The sequence below is a fragment of the Festucalex cinctus genome, chromosome 15 (assembly GCF_051991245.1).
Source record: "Festucalex cinctus isolate MCC-2025b chromosome 15, RoL_Fcin_1.0, whole genome shotgun sequence".
NCBI classification, from domain to species: domain Eukaryota; kingdom Metazoa; phylum Chordata; class Actinopteri; order Syngnathiformes; family Syngnathidae; genus Festucalex; species Festucalex cinctus.
The window spans coordinates 7920500-7942126 of NC_135425.1; the positions used below are offsets into that span (position 1 = coordinate 7920500).

Here is a 21627-nt window from a genome sequence, read left to right on the forward strand (position 1 = left end):
GGTACGCGAACACGGGGGTGCGTGGAAGGACCGTGGTGTTGTCCCTTGCCACTGTTGTGAAGACGGAAGTGACAGCAAGGACGACTTCCCTCAGGCAACACACCTTTTTGGAAAGAGCTGCATGAAAATATCACCGCTTGCCCAGATATGTCCGTTGCATACAAAAACAGGTACGTTCTGCGTGGGATGATGGACGCGAAAATTGATGGAAATGCAATAAATTAGCGTTTGTTTTTTTTTGCTCCAATAACAAAAGCATCCCGACCATACGATTGCAAATCGAGCTAGCAGAACCGTAAACTTTCATTCAAAAGTTATCGTAGATCGCACCACTTGTATTCCACTTTTGTACTGTTAGAAATGAGACTGGTGTCATCGGGAAATCGTTGTGCTGTCGTAAAGTCAAATATTTATCTATCAGTTTGAAAAGCTAGCGATGCTAGCATTCCATTAGCATGTCAGCTGATAACATCCCACTAAACACGAGCCTCTAACGTCTAATGTTCCTACATTGCTGGCTGTGTGTTTGTGAAAATGTGATCAGTGATCTAAACGTCAGACGAGGTTTAATTGAATCAATGGACTGTTTGGTCTCCAAACCCATTTTCCATCAAAAAAATAAAATAAATGCTTGCAATAGTTCCATGGTGTTTTGCATTGCGAGTGTTTGTGTTCTCTGCTTGTTCATTTTCACAAGGCTTGCTTTAATTTGGGATAATAACGAGACATAAGCGATACATTTGAGAAAGGACCCAAACATATCACGTTGCAGAAGATTTACAGCTTTAATTTCTTGGTATTTGCATATATATGTGTTAAACAACTCTGGACATGGCACCTTTTATTTGAACCCACCCACTTTTCAAGTGAGAAAAAGTATTGGAGTTTGCAACAGACATTTTTAAATTAACTTAAAGTATATAACATTTAATATTTGGCGGCATATGGCTCATTTGCAATAAGTGCATCAAGCCTGCGACCCATTGACTTCACCAGACTGTTGCATTTTTTATTTGAACTCTGTTTCCAATTCTTGTTCTTTCTTTCTTTCTTTCTTTCTTTCTTTCTTTCTTTCTTTCTGTTTCCAATTCTTCAGTCTCCTCTACAATAGGAAAAATGCATACTCTATTTGTTTAATATCCGTTGATTGACCTGGCCAGTAAGATTTCCACTTTTCCCCCTGATAAAGTCCTTTGTTGTGTTGTCAGTGGCAGTTGTGTCATTGTCTTGTTGTTTTCCCGCTTAATTTGGATACATTTATCCGTAAATTGCCAGACAACATGGTTTTATAAACTTCAGAATTCATTCTGCTGCTACCATCATGATGAGTTATATCATCAATATAGACTAATTGTCATGTGCTGAGGTTGGATCCCAAAGCGCAGATACAAATAAGATTGTAACTATTTATTCACATTGAGAGGCATGGAACAAACTTGACTAGACGAGAAACAAAGAGAGTTGCACAGAGGGACAGTGGTAACAGAAGTAATAATCTGACAAAGACACACACTTCTCAGGAGGCTTATATAGACAAGGGATTGATCTGATTGGCTGTGGCTTGACATATGGGAAACAGGACTGACATGGAATTATCTGATTGGCTGTTGACCAGGTAAAGGGATTAACGATTCTTGACATCACATAGCCCTTGACATCACATAACATCACACATCTTAAAACTAGATGCTAGTTACATCAGTACATAACAGACACTTGAAATGAAATAACAAATTAGGGAGTCAGGGACTTTTATTTTGAAATACATTTAAAGAAAAGATTTTGTATCATCAAGAACCCATGCGAGCAGCAATCAGGTTTGTACTGTCTCACAACTATGGAAAAAAGTTAGTCTTTTAGCAACTTCTATGTTGTGGTCATATTTGGACATCATGTGGGATGACCTGAAAAATAATAATTACAATTAATTTTGTCCAAAAATTACATATTTTCATTAGAATTTTACTTGTGTGGCGAGCTAGCTGGTTTTGTTTAGATGGCTAATTGTTAGCTTCATAACTTAGATATGAGCTGAAAATTAATTGGTGCAACCAACCGTCATGTGGTGAGACCATTTTAAAAAGTGTTCCATGATAGATGTCCTAAATTATAGATGTCATAAATTCTAGATAATTGAAATTGTAAAATTGTAGGTTTTAGTAAATACGTGAAGTAATAATGTAAGTTAATAGTCAATGAAAGAATACACATTTTGTGTTTTTGTAAGAAATGTGCTGGCTCTGGTAAAATCCTTATCGGTCAATGACCCTAAAACATTCCAATCCAGCTTCCTACTAATGTAGTAGCGGGGTTGGAGGATGATATATATATATAAAAAAAAAAAAAAAAAAAAAAAAAAAAGTGGTCAAGACAACATAAACTCGCATGTTTTGCTTTCTGAACTTGTCACTTAAGACGAAGCAATGAGAAATCTCAAAAGTTGATTTGTATCAGTAACTATTAATAAAGTTGGCCATGTTTTGTTGTCACCCCCAATGCTATTTTTTTATTTATTTATTTTTTTTTTTTAATGGTTCAAAGCATAAATCAGTGACATTTCAAACACTGCAGATTGCACACACATTTTTTTGGACCCAAAACATTTTGTGGTACTCGCCATTTTCATTTGAAGACATTTTCAAGGACCAAAATAAAAACAAAAGATATATATATATATATATATATATATATATATATATATATATATATATATATATATATATATATATATATATATATATATATATATATATATATATATATATATTAGGGGTGTGAATTGCCTAGTACCTGACGATTCGATTCGTATCACGATTCACAGGTCACGATTCGATTCGATACCGATTAATCCCGATACGAATGGTCACGATTCGATACCGATTAATCCCGATACGAATTTATAAGTCGATTGTTGCGATTTTTTTCCATTCAAATTTAGAAAATACTATCAGTAAATTTGTACATGTACACTGTAAGATTTGTATGAATATATTTATCTAAAACTTGAGGCTTATAACCGTGAGCCACTGTACACAAACAGTTTGCAATCTGTTTCACATTTGAACAGCATTAAAATAAAAATATTAAGGCTTAATGTGCCGTTCATATAACATTCTTCCATGCTCAAGGTGTGAATCCTAAAAAAAAAAAAAAAAAAAAAAAAAAAAAAAAAAAAAATCGATTCTGCTGATTATTGAATCGATTCGAGAATCGCGCGATGTAGTATCGCGATATATCGCCGAATCGATTTTTTTTAACACCCCTAATATATATATATATATATATATATATATATATATATATATATATATATATATATATATATATATATATATATATATCACACACCATAGATGTTTGTAGTGTTATAAGGGTTATCCATCCATCCATCCATCCATCCATCTTCTGAACCATTTATCCTTATTATTAGCCAGTTAGCACTATTATCAAGTTCGAGTCAGCTGCCTTTGTTATGTTGCCTCTGCCGCCTACCACGTCCGCCAAAATCAATAGCCATCGACGGAGGTCCCGCAAGTGGAGCAATCTTTCCGGGGTGTTAAACGTGCAATAAAAGTCGTCAGAACTTGTCAATTTGTACAGTACTCCAATGTTGATTCAGGCCACACGATTATACAGTATTTATGTATATACAGTAAGTAGAGTATTTATGTGCTTAAGTTCTGTGAACTATAGATATTTTCAAAGTGTAAATATTTGGGTGCACGCACTACACAGCATGTTGCTCATTCCATTGGGATAGTTTCAACTTAAGCTGTGATACTGATAGTGATAGTTCTGATGGCATTTCTTTCTTTCAGAATACAGGACTTCAAAGTAGCTTTGACAGAAGAAAATATAAATTTAAAAACACTAAGAGAGCTGTGCTTCAATGGTAAATTTCTGTCATATGTTTTTCTATTGCACCAAATTACTCTGATAAGGCATAAGGCAGTGTTTGAACCGACCTTTTCTTTATTCATTTTAGGAATACCATTTGAAGGAGGCATACGGGCACTTTGCTGGAAGGTAAACATGATTTATGTTGTGTGCATTAATTGCTTCCCCTCACTGTGCCTGCACATCTTTTTGTTTAGAAATTGCATTTACTGTCCAAATAATTTTTTTGAGTGTAATTAATAAAGCAGAGTATTATTTAACATAAGAGGAATTTTGAGATACTATATGATTTGATCATTTAACATACATTTGAAAGATGAATATTTGAGCACATCAAGACTCAATAGAAGAATTTGAAATAATACCACCTTATAATACAATAAACACTTCTCTTCTCCTTTTAGATCCTTCTTAATTACCTTCCTCTTGATCAGACACGATGGGACTCGTTCCTCAAAAAGGAAAGGTAAGGTAGACATTCTAGACATTAAAGGCAACACTGCTTATTATTATTATATAGAGATTGCAGTGAAGAGAAATGTCAGCGGGGTTAGATATGACATACTAACTTACATTACCGTCTTCTCACACTGTAGAGTTAAAAAGAAAAAGGCTGTTATTCCCGATCTAAGAAAAAATTTTGCCATGTCTGACCCCAATTTATTACTGTTCTATTTTTTTTAAATAAATAAATAAGAATTTATTTAATGCCTTTGTATATTCTACTAATAATGGTCAGTGATCCAGAACAGTGTTAATTTTGACAAGAAATTTTAACTTAGTTTTAGTTATAGTCTTTTGACACAAATTGTTTTAGTCATCTGATTTTATTTTAGTTTGAATCCAATTTTAGTCGACGAAAATAATGACCAATTTTAGTCGACGAAAAAAAAACAGGGCAATTTTAGTCGACTAAATTGACTGTTTAATATATATTTTCCTTCAGCATGCATTTCAACTTATTTACAGAAATTTATAACACACTTATTTGTAACTGTAGTTTAACACGCAAGACATATTTAATTCAACGGTGTCTTTATTAATTATTTCCATCAAACATATTGAACTGACAATAATATAACAGTTTTCACCTAAATAAAAGTGTGTAATTGCTTGAGATTAATTTTACAGCTGCACAATGAATGTAAACATGTTTGAACATTAAATAATGTGAAGTGAACACTGAACAGTTTGTTTGTTTTTTCCTCCAACCCACATTTCATTCCTTCTGATTAGAATCTGAATTTTCCTCACTGTGTTGTTTTCATTTTCGTTTTAGTTATTGACAAAATTGTCAGTCAATTTTACTTATCATTATAATCTCAATGAATGGCTTCTATTTTAGTTTCCTTTTAATTTTCGTCTGGGGAAAAAAAAAAATTGTGACGAAAATTATGCCGAAATTTTTTTGTCAACGAAATTATCAATGATCCCAAAGTTTAAAGCGACTGAACATAGAATATTCAATTTTGAATCGCCACGGTGATCGAGTGGTTAGCACGTCCGCCTCCCAGTTCTGAGGACTCGGGTTCGAGTCCAAGGCTCCGGCCTTCCTGGGTGGAGTTTGCATGTTCTCCCCGTGCCCGCGTGGGTCTTCTCCGGGTGCTCCGCTCTCCTCCCACATTCCAAAGACATGCATGGGAAGTTAATTGGGCGCTCTGAATTGTCCCTAGGTGTGCTTGTGAGTGTGGATGGTTGTTCGTCTCTGTGTGCCCTGCGATTGGCTGGCAACCAGTCCGGGGTGTACCCCGCCTACTGCCCAGAGCCAGCTGAGATAGGCGCCAACGACCCTTGTGAGGAATAAGCGGTCAAGAAAATGGATGGATGGATTGCATCTTTAACATCAATCAGTACTTATGGTAATTCTAAAGAAGAAGAAAACGCTATAAGACAGTATTCAAAAGCTGGTGATTTATTTTGTGATTGTCAACATTTAAAAAATAATAACATGAACACAATTTATTCAGAAATGAGTTTATCTCTAGATATTAATAATGGCACACCTCTTAGAAAGGTAAAATTGTGTCAAATATTTCATTTGCTCCAGGGAGGTGTATTCCCAGTTTCTGAAAGAAATGATCATCCAACCTGGCATTGCCAAAGCCAACCTGGGCCTATCCAGAGAAGACGTTACTATGGAAGACCACGTGAGTCAATTTTTTTTTTATTTTATTTATTTATTTTTTGTTCTACTACGATTCTTGAATCAAATGACACCAACACATAGACTAAAATACTTGGTACCATTACGTTAAAGAAAGGAAGAAAAAAAACAAAAAACAATTGTCACTGAAATGACTTGAAATTGACTGAGTGAAGTTTTCTGTAAAGATCCTACAAAGTGGGGAAAAAAAGTCTTCTCTTGCAAATTTGACACACCACAGAGAAGAGTGTTGTTAAAAGCATGCCAAATTTGAATGAATAAATAAATCGCCAATTATCTTGAAATCAGACTACAAAACTGAGACTTCAACTCGGCTCTCAGACTCTTTGGGCGTGTCCGCTGACTAGGCTGGAAACACGCCACTCTCAACTATTACCTGTCACTCATCACACAGTATGTGCTCAAGTGTCTGTTGTTACGTCAGGAGTGTGACCCACAATTTATTTATTTTTTTTATTTTTTTTAAAGAGCTCAGAATTGTTCATTCGGTAGTCTTACCGATTCAACGTCTTGTCATCATTGCTCTTTTTTTTTTTTTTTTTGTGTGTATGTGTGCGTGCGTGCGTGCGTTTGCGTGTGTGCGTTTGCGTGCGTTTGCGTGCGTGCGTGCGTGCGTGTGAGTGCGTGCAAATACGTATAAATTTATACTCATTCATTCACCTAAAACCTTATAAATATCCCATTACCCTTCGCCTTAACCAGGTACTTCAGAATCTTGCCAGAGTCGTGAGGTTTAAATGGTCAGGAGACCAGAGAAAAGGTCAGAAAAAAAAAGAAATAAAGAGAAAAGAAAGGTAAATCAAAGTGAAATCCAGCACCGACCAAACACTTCCTGCCTTCCCCATGATTACAAAATCAAAGTCTTACGCCAACCCCGGAAGCCTCTAAATTCCAGCAAATTTAGCGAGATCTCAAGAGACCAGAGGAAAAACTAAAGAGAGGAAGGAGGGAAGGATCGATAAGGCAGAGTGAGATCCATAGAAGCCAGTACATCCAATCCATCAAAGTGAAGTCCAGCAGCAACAAGACCCCTCCTGCGTGGTTACAAAACCAGAGTCTTATGCCAACCCCAGAAACCTCATACTTCTAATAAATTAAGATCTCAAGTGACCAGAGGAAAAACTAAAGAGAGGAAGGAGGGAAGGATAGATAAAGCAAAGTGAGAACCACAGACACCAGCACCAACTGATTCAAGGGGCTGTGGGAGGGAGAGGGTACTTCTGTTGAGTTTCAGTAGATGCTGGTGCGACGGATCTGGCATGCATAAGGACCACCACCAAAGAAAGAAGCCGTCAACCGCGGTCCAGCAAAGCGAGCACCCCCCCCCCCGGAATCCCCAGGCCGCGGCAGCACCAAGGCCACCCCCAAGCCACCCGAGCGGACACCGGTCGGCGAGCCGACCCAGACACCCGGAACACCCCCGCCCCAGCCCCGGCCCACACCCCCGAGCACCCCACCCAAACCCGCCATCCACCACGACCCAGGCCCCACCACCCCCGACCCCCAAACCCCCGAACACACCCCGACCCCCAGCACCCAACCCCCCACCCACACATACCTCCACCCCCCCCCCCAAACAAGCCGCCCCCCCCCCCCCCCCGACGGCCGCCACCCCCCCCCGCGAACCCGGCCCCCCAGCGGCGGGAGGGGGGAAGCAGAGGAGGAAGCACCAGGGGAGAAGGCGGAACACCAGAACACCGAGCCCGGTGGGGAGAGGCCCCGGTCGTCACGCCAGAGTACTAGTGACACCTAACACTGTTACTGAGTCCGCCAGCTCGCCGACTGGCGAGCTCTACCCTTACACCGTGAATGTGGCCCCACCCAGTGTATATACAAGTGTGTGCGTGTGGTGCATTAAAATTGGGAGCAGGTGAGTCGGAGCAGAGGGAAAAAATTTCCCCTACTCCGACACACCCGTATCCCCCCCAAAAAAATGAATATGTATATGTGTGGTGCATTAAAAAAGGGAACCCACAATTTAAATAACGTGCATTAATATTTTAAGAAACGTCGTATAGATGGTAAGACTGCTTGCTGAATGATAACATCCCTTTGGGTCCTTAGGCAAGAGTTGTCATACAGTATGATGATCAAAAACGAGTTCCTTAAGGAATTCCATTCAAACCACTCACAAAGGATACTACAATGTTATCCATGTAGTGATCGTCATATAGGTTAATTAGAATATCGAGGATAAGTACATTTATTTCAATAATCTGTTTCAAAAAGTGAAATTTGCATGTTGCATTTTTCACGGCATATAAAGTGAAATATTCCAGCAGAGGTCTTACCCCAGGTTTACACCGGTTGCGGTGCGGTGCGTCTTGACTGCGTGCTCCGGACGGGTCAATTTTTTGGCCAATCCACACCGGCTCCGCACAGCTGCGGTCCGGCAGCTCCGTCGCCGACCACTTCCCGCCGTGTCTCGCGTGACCGCGCGGTCATGTGGCATTAAAAACAACGACAAACACACAGAAAGTCTGTGCTCAACAGAGAAGCAGAAAGAGAGGTGGACTTTTTTTATTTTGTGGCTTTCTACCTCCAATATAAACCTCTCCTCGTCCATGTTCGCTGGTGTCTAAACCGTGAATGAGCACCTCGCACGTTAACTCCAGGCCCGTCTACGCCCACATCACTTTTTGCTAGCATGCTTGCGAAATAGGAGCTGGCGAGTGTTTTATCTTGAAAGGTAACCGGAAATTTATTTCGAAACTGCGTCGGTCTTCCTGTCCCGCTCGATGTGTTTTGTGCTACCTTGCCATTTGCCGGAGGCCTACCGCTGCGGCGTCCGGCAAAAATAGAAAATAGGTCTATCCTTGCGGAAGGGCTGCGGCACGCCGCAGCTGAGACGCAGTCGACACACAACGCACCCGCAAGCGGTGTAAACTGCACCATTCGAATGAATGGAATCTAATTGCTTGCGTCGCCGGAACGCACCGCAACCGCACCACAACCGCAACCGGTGTAAACCCGGTGTTACACTAACTTTTTCACTGGTAGCACTGGAGTAACTTTTTTTAGTTGGTCGCACAGCACAGGATTTGGTCGCACCATTTTTTGTGGGGGTACAGCATGACCTTAGGTATACGCAACTCGATATATTTGCAAAATATTTTATTGGAACACGAGGTTTGCCTGCAACAGCAGTGGCTATCAAAACAAGTCAATAATTTCGTATGACTTAACTCATGTGAACATTATTTTGTTTAGCTCAGTAAAATTCAGTACTTTTTTTTTTTTTTTTTCCTTCACCTGTTCCATGGCCAATGTTCCCCTGACCTTTTCATCTGTATCATTTGAACTGTCCAAGCCATGCTTGTAAGCTTGCTGCCATGAAATTTCACGAGTGGCAAGTCACGCCAAATTCAACCATATTTACAATTTAATATGGACTACCATGAATGAAATATTGAGATTCACGACCGGCTCGTGAGTCACGAAACTATTTGTGAACGGAGAGCTCTGCCGCTGGAGCTCTCCATTCAAGTGAATGGGAACACATGACCAGCCAGCGTTGTGCACTGCAGAACCACTGCCGAAAAGGGCTCTAAACAGCGGTTACAATGGAACCGCTCGACCCCGACAAAGTCCCATGGAGACATTAACATACGGTGACAAAAAATGCTGCTTCAATGTGGAACCAGTCCGGTGGAAAAGCGGATATATGTTTGTATGTAAATTGTAGTCTGCGCGTGTACGCATATGCTGTGCCCGATCAGGAAGTAGCCAGCCAATCACATTGCAGAGGCTCATGTTTCACTCAGTCGGCATGCGGCAAACATTGTGCAGAGGGAGCATTTATGCACTCGCGAGCGGCTTTTTTTTTATTTTTTATTTTTTAACTAGCACGCACTTGAAAGTTGCCCGGATTTGCGAGTGAAATGCTCGCACTGTCGAGCCCTGTCCAGGCCTTTATTTGTTTCAATTTTTATGATTATGACACAAAAATAAAACAAATCTAGTGTTTCACAAAATTAGAATATTGTGACAAAGCTTGTAGGGTCCCAATCTCGTTAGCTAGTTACTACAAAACTGCAGATGTTTTTATCAGCCTTTAAATTGGCTCAGTCCATGTTATTAGGCTTCAGAATCATAGAAGAATTACAGAATTAGCCACTTTTTTTTTTATGTTTCCTGAAGGATAGTGTAGAGTCCACTATGACTCCCAGGTATCTGAAATCATCCATCCATCCATCCATCCATCCATCCATCCATTTTCTTAACCACTTTTCCTTACTAGGGTCACACGGGTGCTGGAGCCTATCCCAGATCATACAAATTATTGAAATGAAATAGACTATTCCTCGACATTCTAATTATATTACTACTAGTAGTACATGCTATTTTAAGTAGTGTGCATCTCAAGGCAGTTGATGTGGCTGCTGCCATTATACACAGGAGGAAGTAATCAGCTACAAAATTATAGTATGGAACAGTAAAGTCAATTCTTTGATTTTGTTGTTGGCTGAAATCATTTAAGATCATTTAGATTTGACATCAAAAGGCGAACTATTAGACAAGACAAAAAAAAAATTGGTCTGTTGCACAGAGTGGTTCAGTCCCTATTCGTGTAAATAAATAAATAAATAAATATCTTGTTTTGTTTTTCAGCCTCTAAATCCAAATCCAGAGAGCAGGTGGAACACTTACTTCAAAGATAATGAAATTCTGCTTCAAATTGATAAGGATGTAAGGTATGGTTGACCTCAATACTGTGTGTAATATCTTTTTCTTCCTAAATCTTTGTCCTTGTCACCACATCAGTACACAGAGTTAGTGAATATTAGGTTTGTCGCACTATGCACTTGCAGTAAAATATGGACGCTTACATTTCACAGGAGGCTGTATCCAGATATGGCCTTTTTTCAGCGCCCAACGGACTACCCATGCCAACTTATCTTGGACCCTCAGAATGATTATGAGACATTACGTCGGCGAGTGGAACAAACTACCCTGAAAGCACAAACTGTAAATCGTAACCGCAGTGGAGTAACCAATGTACGTATACATTTCTTCTTTCATATACCTTATTTGGGAAAATGCCAGTTTGATGTTCTATTTACAACAGTGTAAAAATCACAATTATACGATAAAACATTGGTTCATAACGTTTCAAATGATTTTGATTTTGAATTTCTATTTCAAGCATGTACAAAAGAAAAAAACAAAACAATTGAAGCAAACAAGAAAACTTAATAAAAGATATGAAGTAAGACGTGAACGGGTCTTTGGTAATAAGTTCAACATACTGTATTTTCTGCACTATAAGGCGCACCTAAAAGCCTTTAATTTTCTCAAAAACCGACAGTGCGCCTTATAATAAGGTGCGCCTTATATGTGGCTCAATATTGGTTAAGTACGGCTACCATAGTCAGAGGGCGTCACCGAAGTAACAGCAGTTAGAACGGTAGTACCACACCTGAACAAGGCTGGGAAATATTGTAGATATGGATAGTGATGTTTGAACAATATTGAGTTAGTGTTATATTGTTAATACGGAACCATATTGTGACTGCACTACTGGTGACTTGTTTTGGGAGTGAACAAAGTTGTCAGAATGCCGGTTTGTATTCAATTACTGGTCATACATATTGACTGACTCATCTGTTTTGTTCAGATTCCCTTTAGCACAGCTCCATCTCTTGCAGGGGTGGCAAACTGCGGTCCTCGAGGTCCTGCATAAAATCTTGATTTTTTTTGCAGTCATTCAGGACGATTATGATTTTAATCGATTTTAACCTAATAAATCCAACAAACGTTTACTTAAAGGTTTCATTTATTCAAAAATAATTCCTGTGCAAAATGTTCAGACACCAGTAACGTATACTGATTCTAGATCAGTTTTAATGCAAAATTACATCACATAAAAGCATTTGGATGTAACAGAACATAAGAACAACAGCTTTTAATCATCCAGAAGACAAAATTAGATTTCACGATTTTGCAAATTTTCAACGATTCGATTTTTTAAAATGAAGATGTATCGAATTAATTCGATTTATTGCCCAGCCCTAGGCCATTCATTGAAGGTGTGCCTTTAAAATGCGGTGCGCCTGATATATGGAAAACATTTTTTAAAATATGTAATTCATTGAAGGTGCGCCTTATAATGCAGTGCGCCTTATAGTGCGGAAAATACGGTACATTTGAAAAGGGGTAGGAAGAAGTATAAACTTTTATATTCCTACCCCAAAAATAAAATACAACAAGTGCTGTCTAGGCTAGTAGTGTCCAAACTATGGCCCGGGGCCCAGTTGCAGCCTGCGGCATGTACCGATAGAAAAAATTTAATTTGACACAGCCCGTAAGACTAGTTTAAAAAATGGAAATGGTTAGAGAAAGAAGGGTGTTCAAAACATAGGTGCCACTACTACAAATACATTGGTTTATGTACATTATAGCTTTTCTAAATATGCATAGACACAAAAATATTTGTACAATTATTTAGGACTAAAACACCACAATTTCTCTTCAAAACACCTTCGTGAATAAATATTGTTCAACTTTAGAAGCAAAAATAAAAACAGTCCAGGAAGGCAAGTTCAGGATAAAGATGTTTTGTTTTGTCTATTTACTTATTTTTTGATTATGAATGTCTACTATTTGCTTTGTGTAAGCGCCTTTAGACTGGTTTGTATTTTTACACCACAAACATCTGTACTGTTTCGGTCCTACCAGGTGAGCTCCCCTGGAAAGTCTTTGAACCTGTATCCATCAAACGAATACGAAGTGTTGCCCAATGGGAGTGAAGCACACTGGGAAGTAGTAGAGCGAATCCTTTTTATCTATGCCAAACTCAATCCTGGGATCGCTTACGTCCAGGGTATGAATGAAATTGTTGGTCCGATTTACTATACCTTTGCCACAGACCCCAACAGCCAATGGAAAGGTAGAGACCCTTCTTTCTTTTTTTTTTACCTGTTGACATTTCATTTAAGTAAAATACTGCGTAATCCCTGTTGTGTCATAGTTCAACCACATTGTGTCAAACTTTTAATAGCAGCAACTGAAAGGCCAAAGTAAACACTTGTACTAACATTTCATTTCATTTGTATATATCGAAATGGAAGAAATAGAAGCTGTTTTTGTTTTTACAGAGCATGCTGAAGCAGATACGTTCTTCTGTTTTACGAACTTAATGTCAGAGAACAGGGATAATTTCATCAAGAGCCTGGATGATTCCCAATGTGGCATAACATACAAGATGGAGAGTGTGTACTCAATGCTCAAAGAAAAAGACCAGGAGCTCTATTTGAAGCTGGTAAGGACACAATCAAATTTTCATAGTTGTGGGAATGTTAAAAGCATTCCTACATATGTCATTTGTATTCTTTATTATTATTTTAGGCACATTTTATTCTCCTCACTTTTTTTGCCGTCAAACAACTCCCACATAGCACTTCCAATTTACACCGCTCAAATTTCAACTTTCAACAAAATTCATGCCTTCCTGCGAATATATCGTCTGATTCGACATTACTGACAGTACTTGCACAAATTTAATGTTAAAGATCAACTTTTCCTCATTCATTTTCAATGAGACTGACATGGAACCTTCCATGCCCACTTCCATACATCCAACTGACCGTCACTACCAGCTCTCTGATGCTGATCAGTCGCGCAGTTGGGAGAGTGTGTATTTAGCTTAGCATTTAGCTATTAGCATTCAGCTTTCAGCATTCCCATGCAATTTCTCCAGAAATTGCACTTACTCTAGTTCAATCAAAAGTATTCTCCCAAAGAGATATCTAAAAACTTTAAGATAGTTGTTTGTATATACAGTATATACTAGGGGTGTTAAAAAAAATCGATTCGGCAATATATCGCGATACTACATCACGCAATTCTCGAATCGATTCAATAGGCGGCTGAATCGATTTTTTTATTTTTTTTTGTTTTGTTTTTTGTTTTTTTGTTTTTTAAAAGAGCTCAGAATTGTTCATTCGGTAGTCTTACCGATTCAACGTCTTATCATCATTGCCTTTTTTTTTTTTTTTTTTTTTCTTCCTCTCCTTTTGTGTGTGAATCGATTTTTAAACTTCCATTTTTAATGGAAAAATATTCAACAAAACGTCTGACTTCGGGTTAGGATTCACACCTTGAGCATGGAAGAATGTTATATGAACGGAACATTAAGCCTTAATATTTTATTTTAATGCTGTTCAAACATGAAACAGATTACAACCTCTATAAGATAAATAAATAATACATTTTCATATAAATCTTACACTCTACAAGCTTACTGATTAGTATTTTCTAAATTTGAATGAAAAAAAAATCGCAACAATCGACTTATAAATTCGTATCGGGATTAATCGGTATCGAATCGAATCGTGACCTGTGAATCGTGATACGAATCGAATCGTCAGGTACTAGGCAATTCACACCCCTAGTATATACAGTGGATATAAAAAGTCTGCACACCCTGTTAAAATGCTAGGATTTTGTCATGAAAAAAATAACAAAAAAAATGTTTCAAATGTTTTTCCACCAGTTACTTACACAACTCAGCGGCAAGAAGTGAATGTAAAAAAATTAGCTCTTCTAAACCCCAAATGAAATTTATTTTGGCATTAATGGTGTGCTTCTTCTTTTTCCTCGCACATAGCTAGAACAGAATATCAAGCCTCAGTACTTCACCTTCCGCTGGCTGACCCTGTTGTTATCGCAGGAGTTCCTCCTACCAGATGTCATCCGCATTTGGGATACTCTGTTTTCTGACCAAGACCGCTTCCACTTCCTCATCCTGGTCTGCTGTGCCATGCTCATGTGAGACGCTCAGCCTCGCAGTCATAAAATGGATACTTCTGCCATGTCCTCATGATGTTACTCACGGTTTCTCTTGACTCAACACATTTACAGACTGATCAGGGATAACCTCCTGGCAGGAGACTTCACAGTGAATATGCGATTACTACAGGTAGGTGTTTTTTTTACAAAATGCAACAAATGCGATTCTATGGTATGTGTGTATTAGTCTGTAAACTTTCTGTTGGTTTTATTTTATTCCTCATCCTCAAAAATCCAAGCAAACTCAAATGCGTCACAACAAACCATGTGACGAGGCCCTTTTCATTGGATGTAAGAACATAAACAGGAAGAAGGTTTGCACGATAAACTCAACTTCAAGCAAAATTGGTATTTTGTTGAAAGATTTTATTACTAAAATGTATATTCAATATTATTAAAGCATCTGTATAGGGATGTAACAAAAACCCCAATTTGTCTCGCAAATGTTGGTTTTGATTTAAAAAAATATATATATACGAAGCTATCGAATCAAAACAGATCGAATCTTTCCACTTGTAATATGCCGAAATACGCATTAAGAGATATCTGATGAAAATGGCACATTTACAGTTCTGACAAGGTCATTCATATGTATGTAAATGACAACAAGAAACTCATTCCATCATACCCTCTGGAACTGAGCCGAAACATCAAATCAAATCACAATTCCACAGAATTTAACCTAATCGAATTGTGTCACTTTAAAATTGAACCATATACAGTCAAACCTTGGTTTTCGAACATAATCCGTTCCAGAAGGCTGTTCTAAAAGCGATTTGTTCGAAATCGAAATCCAAAACAATTTTTCCCATTATAATTGTAATGCATTCCAAGTCTAAAAAAAACGTTTTCCAAGTTTTTTTTTTTTTTACTATTTTACACCATAAACTGCACTGTACACTGTTTACCATAAATAGAAAAGGGTAGAAATCTACACTTTTTCTATTTAGATATCCTATCTAAAATGAAAAACAAAACAAAATGCAAACATTTCTTTTTTAAATTCAATAGTTCTGCGCACTACTTTCCTCTTTTCTTCACCAGCTTTACCACTTGCACTTGCATTCTTTGGACCCATGATTAGGGGCAAATACACGATGCAAAACTAAAAAAGAGATTTGTGTAAATAGATAACAATTAACAGGACTGCTCCAAATGAACTTTGAACACGAATGTGCTACGGAGGAAGCATCCTGGGCATTCGAGTTAACTCTGCGCGTTCAGGTACGCTCGGCTTTTTTCAGTTTGGTCGAGAGACGATTTTTTTTACGAGTTCTGAGACATAAAATTCTCGAATTTTCTGGTTGAAAACCGATTTAGTTGAGAACAGAAGCGTTCGAAAACGAGGTTTGACTGTAATATGATAATATGATGTGATTGTCTTCTGTTTTGTGAAACAGTAAATTATTTTGCCACTTGCATAGTTTGTTCTAAAAATTACAATTAAAAACTGGTGAAAAAAAATTTATAATCATTCAACATCAAAATAATGTCTCTCCACAATATTAATTACTATTTAATCAACAATTACACAAAAATCTGCTGTCTACAATGTCCATGTATTTTCATTAAAAAGCTTTACTTGATGAGTCAATTAAAATGTATTGCATGTAAGAAAAAAAAATTAACATGGATAAAAGTTATTAAAAAAAAAATGTGCAAATTAAATGCAAATGTGTTGTACTAAAAGTTAAATACAACTAAATTGTACTTGAGCTTTATTAGACACAGACAATCTTAATCATGTTTAGCGCAGTGTTAATTATTTACGGCAATTCACTGTAGTATCCACTCTGTACTACTGAAATTCCAGCAAAACACTTACTGAAATGTATACCTGGCATACTCTATAGCAGGGGTGTCCAAACCTTTTCATTTGAGGGCCACATACAGAAACTCAAAAGGATGCAAGGGCCACATCATGTTATGAAGAGAAATTGTGTTTAGTCCTAAAAATTGTGCAAATAATTTATTTGTGCTTTTGCATATTTAGAAAAATGCTAAAGTATATAAACCAATTTATTTGTAATATGGTAGGGTTATTATAGTTTTGGAATTTTTCATTTTATTTTTTATTTTGTTTTGAGTTTTGCTTTTTAAATGTAGTTAGTTTTAATTAGTTTTCAGGGTGTTTCTGTTAGTTTTAGTTCTTTAATAAATGCTTAGTGTTAGTTTCAGTATTAGTTTTAGTTTTTTATATTTTTTTATGTGTATTACTTGTGCGCAATATTTAAAAAACACCATGGGCGCACGTCATTATTCCGGTTTATATCAAAATAAATCTACTAAAGATCACATTTAAAATAATCCGCAAAGGCTCATGCATTAAATTAATTACCAAAGACTAAAACGATGTTAAAACGATGATAGTTTTATTTTAGTTAGTTTTGTAAACATAAAATGTAGTTTCAGTTTTCTTTTTTTAAAAAGCATCTTCGTTTTTATTTTATTTCGTTGACGAAATTATTTTGAATTTTATTTTTTTCGTTAGTTTTAGATAACTAAAATAAACTTTAATAGCACCTGTGTTTTTCGACACCCTCCCTTCTTACTTTGACCATCTCCAAACATTTTTGTTTTTATTTTATTTGAACTGAGTCAAATGCCATTTTTAGCATATGTCGCGGGCCACTAAAAAAATGCACGGCGGGCCGCAAATAGCCCCCGGGCCGTAGGTTGGACACCTCTGCTGTACAGTCTTTTTTTTTTTTTTTTTTTTTTTTTTTTTTTTTTTTTTTTTTCTAAAGATAAGCTTCAAGACAATGGATATGGGGCATAAATAGGGCATGAAAGCACTTACATGTATTGTATACTTATGTTGCCTGTTTTTTCCTCAGGATTACCCCATCTCAGATGTCCATACCATCCTGATGAAGGCCAAAGAGCTGCAGGACAACTCCTAACATGTTCACTTTTCCATCAGCATTCTTTAGATGTAATGAGTGGAAGCCCAGACAACAACAAAGCATTATCAGTTGTGTTTAAGGACCTAAGCGCATGTGTTGTGTGGGGGTAAAAAAACGACAAAAAAACAGTATATTGCCTTTTAACTGGATGACTGCTAAGAGAACGATGGAACGTCCTTAATTGTGGTGAGGAGGAAATGCATCTCAGGTGCATTATGGGGAAACAAGTCCCCGTGGTCATCCTCCATTCGCAGCCATCTCTCCCATGGAGACTTGTTGTTCTGAGCAAGTTTGCATCTGGGGCAGCAGGAGGCATGTTACATCGGTCCAACCAATCATTATGGAAACATTCCAGAGATGTTCAATGACATTTGAAAGAAACACCGCAATAGCATTTGTAAGTCTGTAAAATTTGAGCAAGAGCGCACGTTTTCTTTCCCTGTGTTTTTGGTTGTTGTGTTATTTTAAAAAATGTTATAAATCCTGGTATCATTTTTCTGATTGTTGACAGTGACAGTATTTGAAAGGTATTTTTTGAAGTGATTTGGAAAATCGTTACTACGGTACTTCAGCATTGTGCCTTTCACCCTGTGGTGGATTTAAACCCTGACAGAATGAAATATTGTATTAGTAAAAGAATTGGTGAGAAAAAAAACATCAGAAGATAGTTCACACTACCAAATATGCTTTAAGTGTAGTAACATTTGCCAACATTTTTTAAAATATCAGTTTTAAAACAAAAGTACCTGATGAGCCTAGGTTTATGTTCTAGGTGAAACATTTAGTAAAGTTAATAGCTTATATGTGACACATTTGTTATGATGTACATGTATGTGAGTGTGGGCTTGTGCATTTTGTTTTGTCTATGTGGAGCGAGCACATGGAAGCTGCCTTGGGAAAATGTGTTAAACATATTTTCTTTGGCAGATTTTCTTGTGCCTCAACCCAACACTTGTTCATTTTTAGTTGCTTCCACTTCATTGACACAGTATAGTCAGTTTGGAATCAGAATGTGAATATACAGAATGTACCCCTATACCTTGGTCTACAGCATATCATCCACCCAAAAACATGTTAACAGGGTTAATCTACTGATATCATCTCAGAATTGTTTATTGTTTTGTTTATTTGGAATGAACACAGACAGTAATGTTGTAGAATAATTACTTTCTGGATTGGCTGAATGTAGAGAAAGTGTTCTGGTTTGGTCAATGTCTCATTGGCTCATGTATAATAGGGATGTAACGATAAGTACAATATCGTGATATTAAAACTGCCACAATATCATTGTCGTCATGTTCACTATATTTAAATGCCACAAATCTGTAAAAAAATACAAATAAAAATCAGGTTGATTTCCATTTGTGCGGTTCTCGCACCCTCTGGTGGCAATTTTTTTATTTTTTATTTTTTTAGTGCAATTTAATTTTCATTAGGGATGTTTTGGCCCTTCTATGTTTAAAATCGACACTAATTTTGAGATGAAGGAACATAATATTCCTGTGAAGCAAGTCAATATGTGGCGGAACTCAATGTGTGCATGCATTAACAACATAACATAATAATAATAATAAAACATAATAAGAATAATAACATAACTGATGTTAAGCACAAAAGCACAATATTGTCCTTTGTTAGCATGAGCTCTTTTTTTTTATATATATATTGTGACCTTTTTTAAATATCGCCAACCTCCCCACAATATCGTGATAATTATCGTATCGTGAGCTTCATATCGTGATGATATCGTATCGTGACATTTGGATATCGTTACATCCCTAATGTATAATGCCAACTCGATTTGCAATCAATGTATGTTGTTGTGACTTTTGGCATGTCCCATCATTGGTCACCATAGTGAGACACTCACGCGATTTGTTGGTGCAAGTTTTACACCTGATGACCTTCCTAACACAATCCACCCATGTTTTTTTTTCTTGTTTTTTTTTAAACCCCACCTGAATTCGCCGGGTATTGGAGTATTTGAACCCACACGGTCTGCAACAAAGGCAGCATCATGTACCACCATACTATAATGCGATATGTAGAGTTTACACTTAAAACAAAATAAACACTCCTCATAAATTTTAACGTTGCTTATTTCATGATTCATCCTTATTCGGTGTATTGGTACCACTTTTTTTGTAAACTGCGCAAGTGTTCAGCATGAACACTTTATATATATATATATATATATATATATAATAAAAGGTGTGTAAATGAATGTATAGTTCAGTGGGGTCAAGTGAAGAAAATGTGAGGATTAAAAAAAGATTCTCAAAAGTTGCATGTTGCAATTTTACATGCTCAAATTTAATTCTATTTTAAAAAATTATTGCATTTTTTTAAACACATTTTTGTGTGCAATGACGTATGAGCAGTTGTAAATAATGGAACAAATAATGCAAGGAAATAATGTTCTCCTTACTGTAATCTGCATACAGTAATTGCAAAAGCCTCCAACTTTAGTTGTTAAAAACAAAAAAAACTATAACACCACATGCATGTATGTATTCACTAAAAATAAACACCAATTAACACACACACCAAAAAAAAAAATCATTTTAACATTCTAATATTGCTGGTATGTGCGGTTATGCACCATATGAAGCGCCTTAAAATTGAAGTTTGTTTGGAGAGTTGTGGAGGGAGGGGTAGTGTTCAATGATGTAAAATCTGCCAGATTGCATGTTCCAAACTTTATAGTCATGATTTTATAATGACTCCAGTGTTAATACTTGTAAATATGTTTTTACTTGTTTTCAGATGTGCATTAAAATGAATGATGGTATGACCTACCTTACAGGTGTTTGATTTGTATAACGGAAATGATATGCAGGTTACCATACTAGATTTTGCTGACCATACATCTTTTTCTTTTCAACAAATCAGACTAAACTCTTCCTGCTTTAGGTCAGAATTACCAAACTTATTTCCATTTTCTAAATGTCAGAATGAGAGATGTATTTTATTCGATTTTTTTTATTTTATTATGTGTCGATTATTATGGTCGACATGAAATATAAACTACATGTAAAACCAATCCACGAAAACAAGTCATGACACACGAGAAGTTTGGCATTTGACATGAAATATATGGAGCCCCCCAAGTGCCAGCGTATGAGAAAAATGATATTGCTAATCTCTTCCCTCAATTTAGTAATCTGTATCCCCAATTTACTAATATGTACCCTCAGTTTATTAATATGTACCCTCGGTTTAGTACACTCTAAAAAGTAAATTAGAGTTTCAGTTAACACCATTTGATTTAATACATAAATGCAAGTTTAAAAAAAAAATGTAATGCATTGTGGATTTGAAAATATTAAAGCTTTTTCTTCATCATGCATGCTTAATGCCCAGATGAGTACAAAGAGCCCTTAGGCTACTTTTTAACAAAGACCACGTCTATCATCTTGTCTCATCCCTTCAGTGTGGCGTGTTGGCCTCAAACACTGGAAGCTGACTGTGCCTTTTACCTCGCACCGGTCACGCTTGAATTATACCGTTAAAAAGCTTAGCTTGTGTCTTTTCCTTTGAAAAGCAACTTTCAAGTGCTAAAATGTATTCTTATGTTTGATTCAACCTTAATACACTGAAAGGAAATTAGAGATAGTTTTGCTCTCCTTCTTGGGCGCCATCCTGAACTAGTGGCTTTCATCACTCAATGTTCAGTCAACAGTTATAATTTTACAGCAATGTTCTAAATGCTCTTTGTGTACTATTCCTTTTAATAATTGCAAACAAATTTAGATGGGGAACCTCATGAGCATGTTAATTCAGTGGACAGAACATCTATCTATCTATCTATCTATCTATCTATCTATCTATCTATCTATCTATCTATCTATCTATCTATCTATCTATCTA

At 36.9% G+C, this 21627-nt stretch overlaps 1 protein-coding gene across 2 annotated transcripts; it reads left to right on the forward strand.

The window, feature by feature from the left end:
• On the forward strand, window positions 1-19848 carry tbc1d13 (TBC1 domain family, member 13). Of its 2 annotated transcripts, none has more exons than XM_077498036.1 (12): window positions 1-170; window positions 3819-3892; window positions 3986-4026; window positions 4302-4363; window positions 5945-6044; window positions 10673-10755; window positions 10900-11059; window positions 12740-12950; window positions 13159-13322; window positions 14733-14830; window positions 14924-14981; window positions 17689-19848. In XM_077498036.1, exons 1-12 carry the CDS (start codon window positions 148-150, stop codon window positions 17752-17754), a joined length of 1140 nt encoding a protein of 379 aa, XP_077354162.1. In that variant the 5' UTR covers window positions 1-147; the 3' UTR covers window positions 17755-19848. The 2 variants fall into 2 exon arrangements, with proteins under 2 accessions (XP_077354162.1, XP_077354161.1); XM_077498035.1 differs by having other exon boundaries at window positions 3-170; window positions 14670-14830.
• The last annotated feature ends 1779 nt before the right edge of the window (window positions 19849-21627 follow it).

Bases quoted from the DNA above. Each gene is read 5' to 3' on its own strand.
- tbc1d13 (XM_077498035.1), top strand. From the start codon at position 148: ATGTCCGTTGCATACAAAAACAG. The intron at 6,045-10,672 runs GTGAGTCAATTT...TTTGTTTTTCAG, and splicing joins ACGTTACTATGGAAGACCAC to CCTCTAAATCCAAATCCAGA. The intron at 13,323-14,669 runs GTAAGGACACAA...CCTCGCACATAG, and splicing joins AGGAGCTCTATTTGAAGCTG to CTAGAACAGAATATCAAGCC.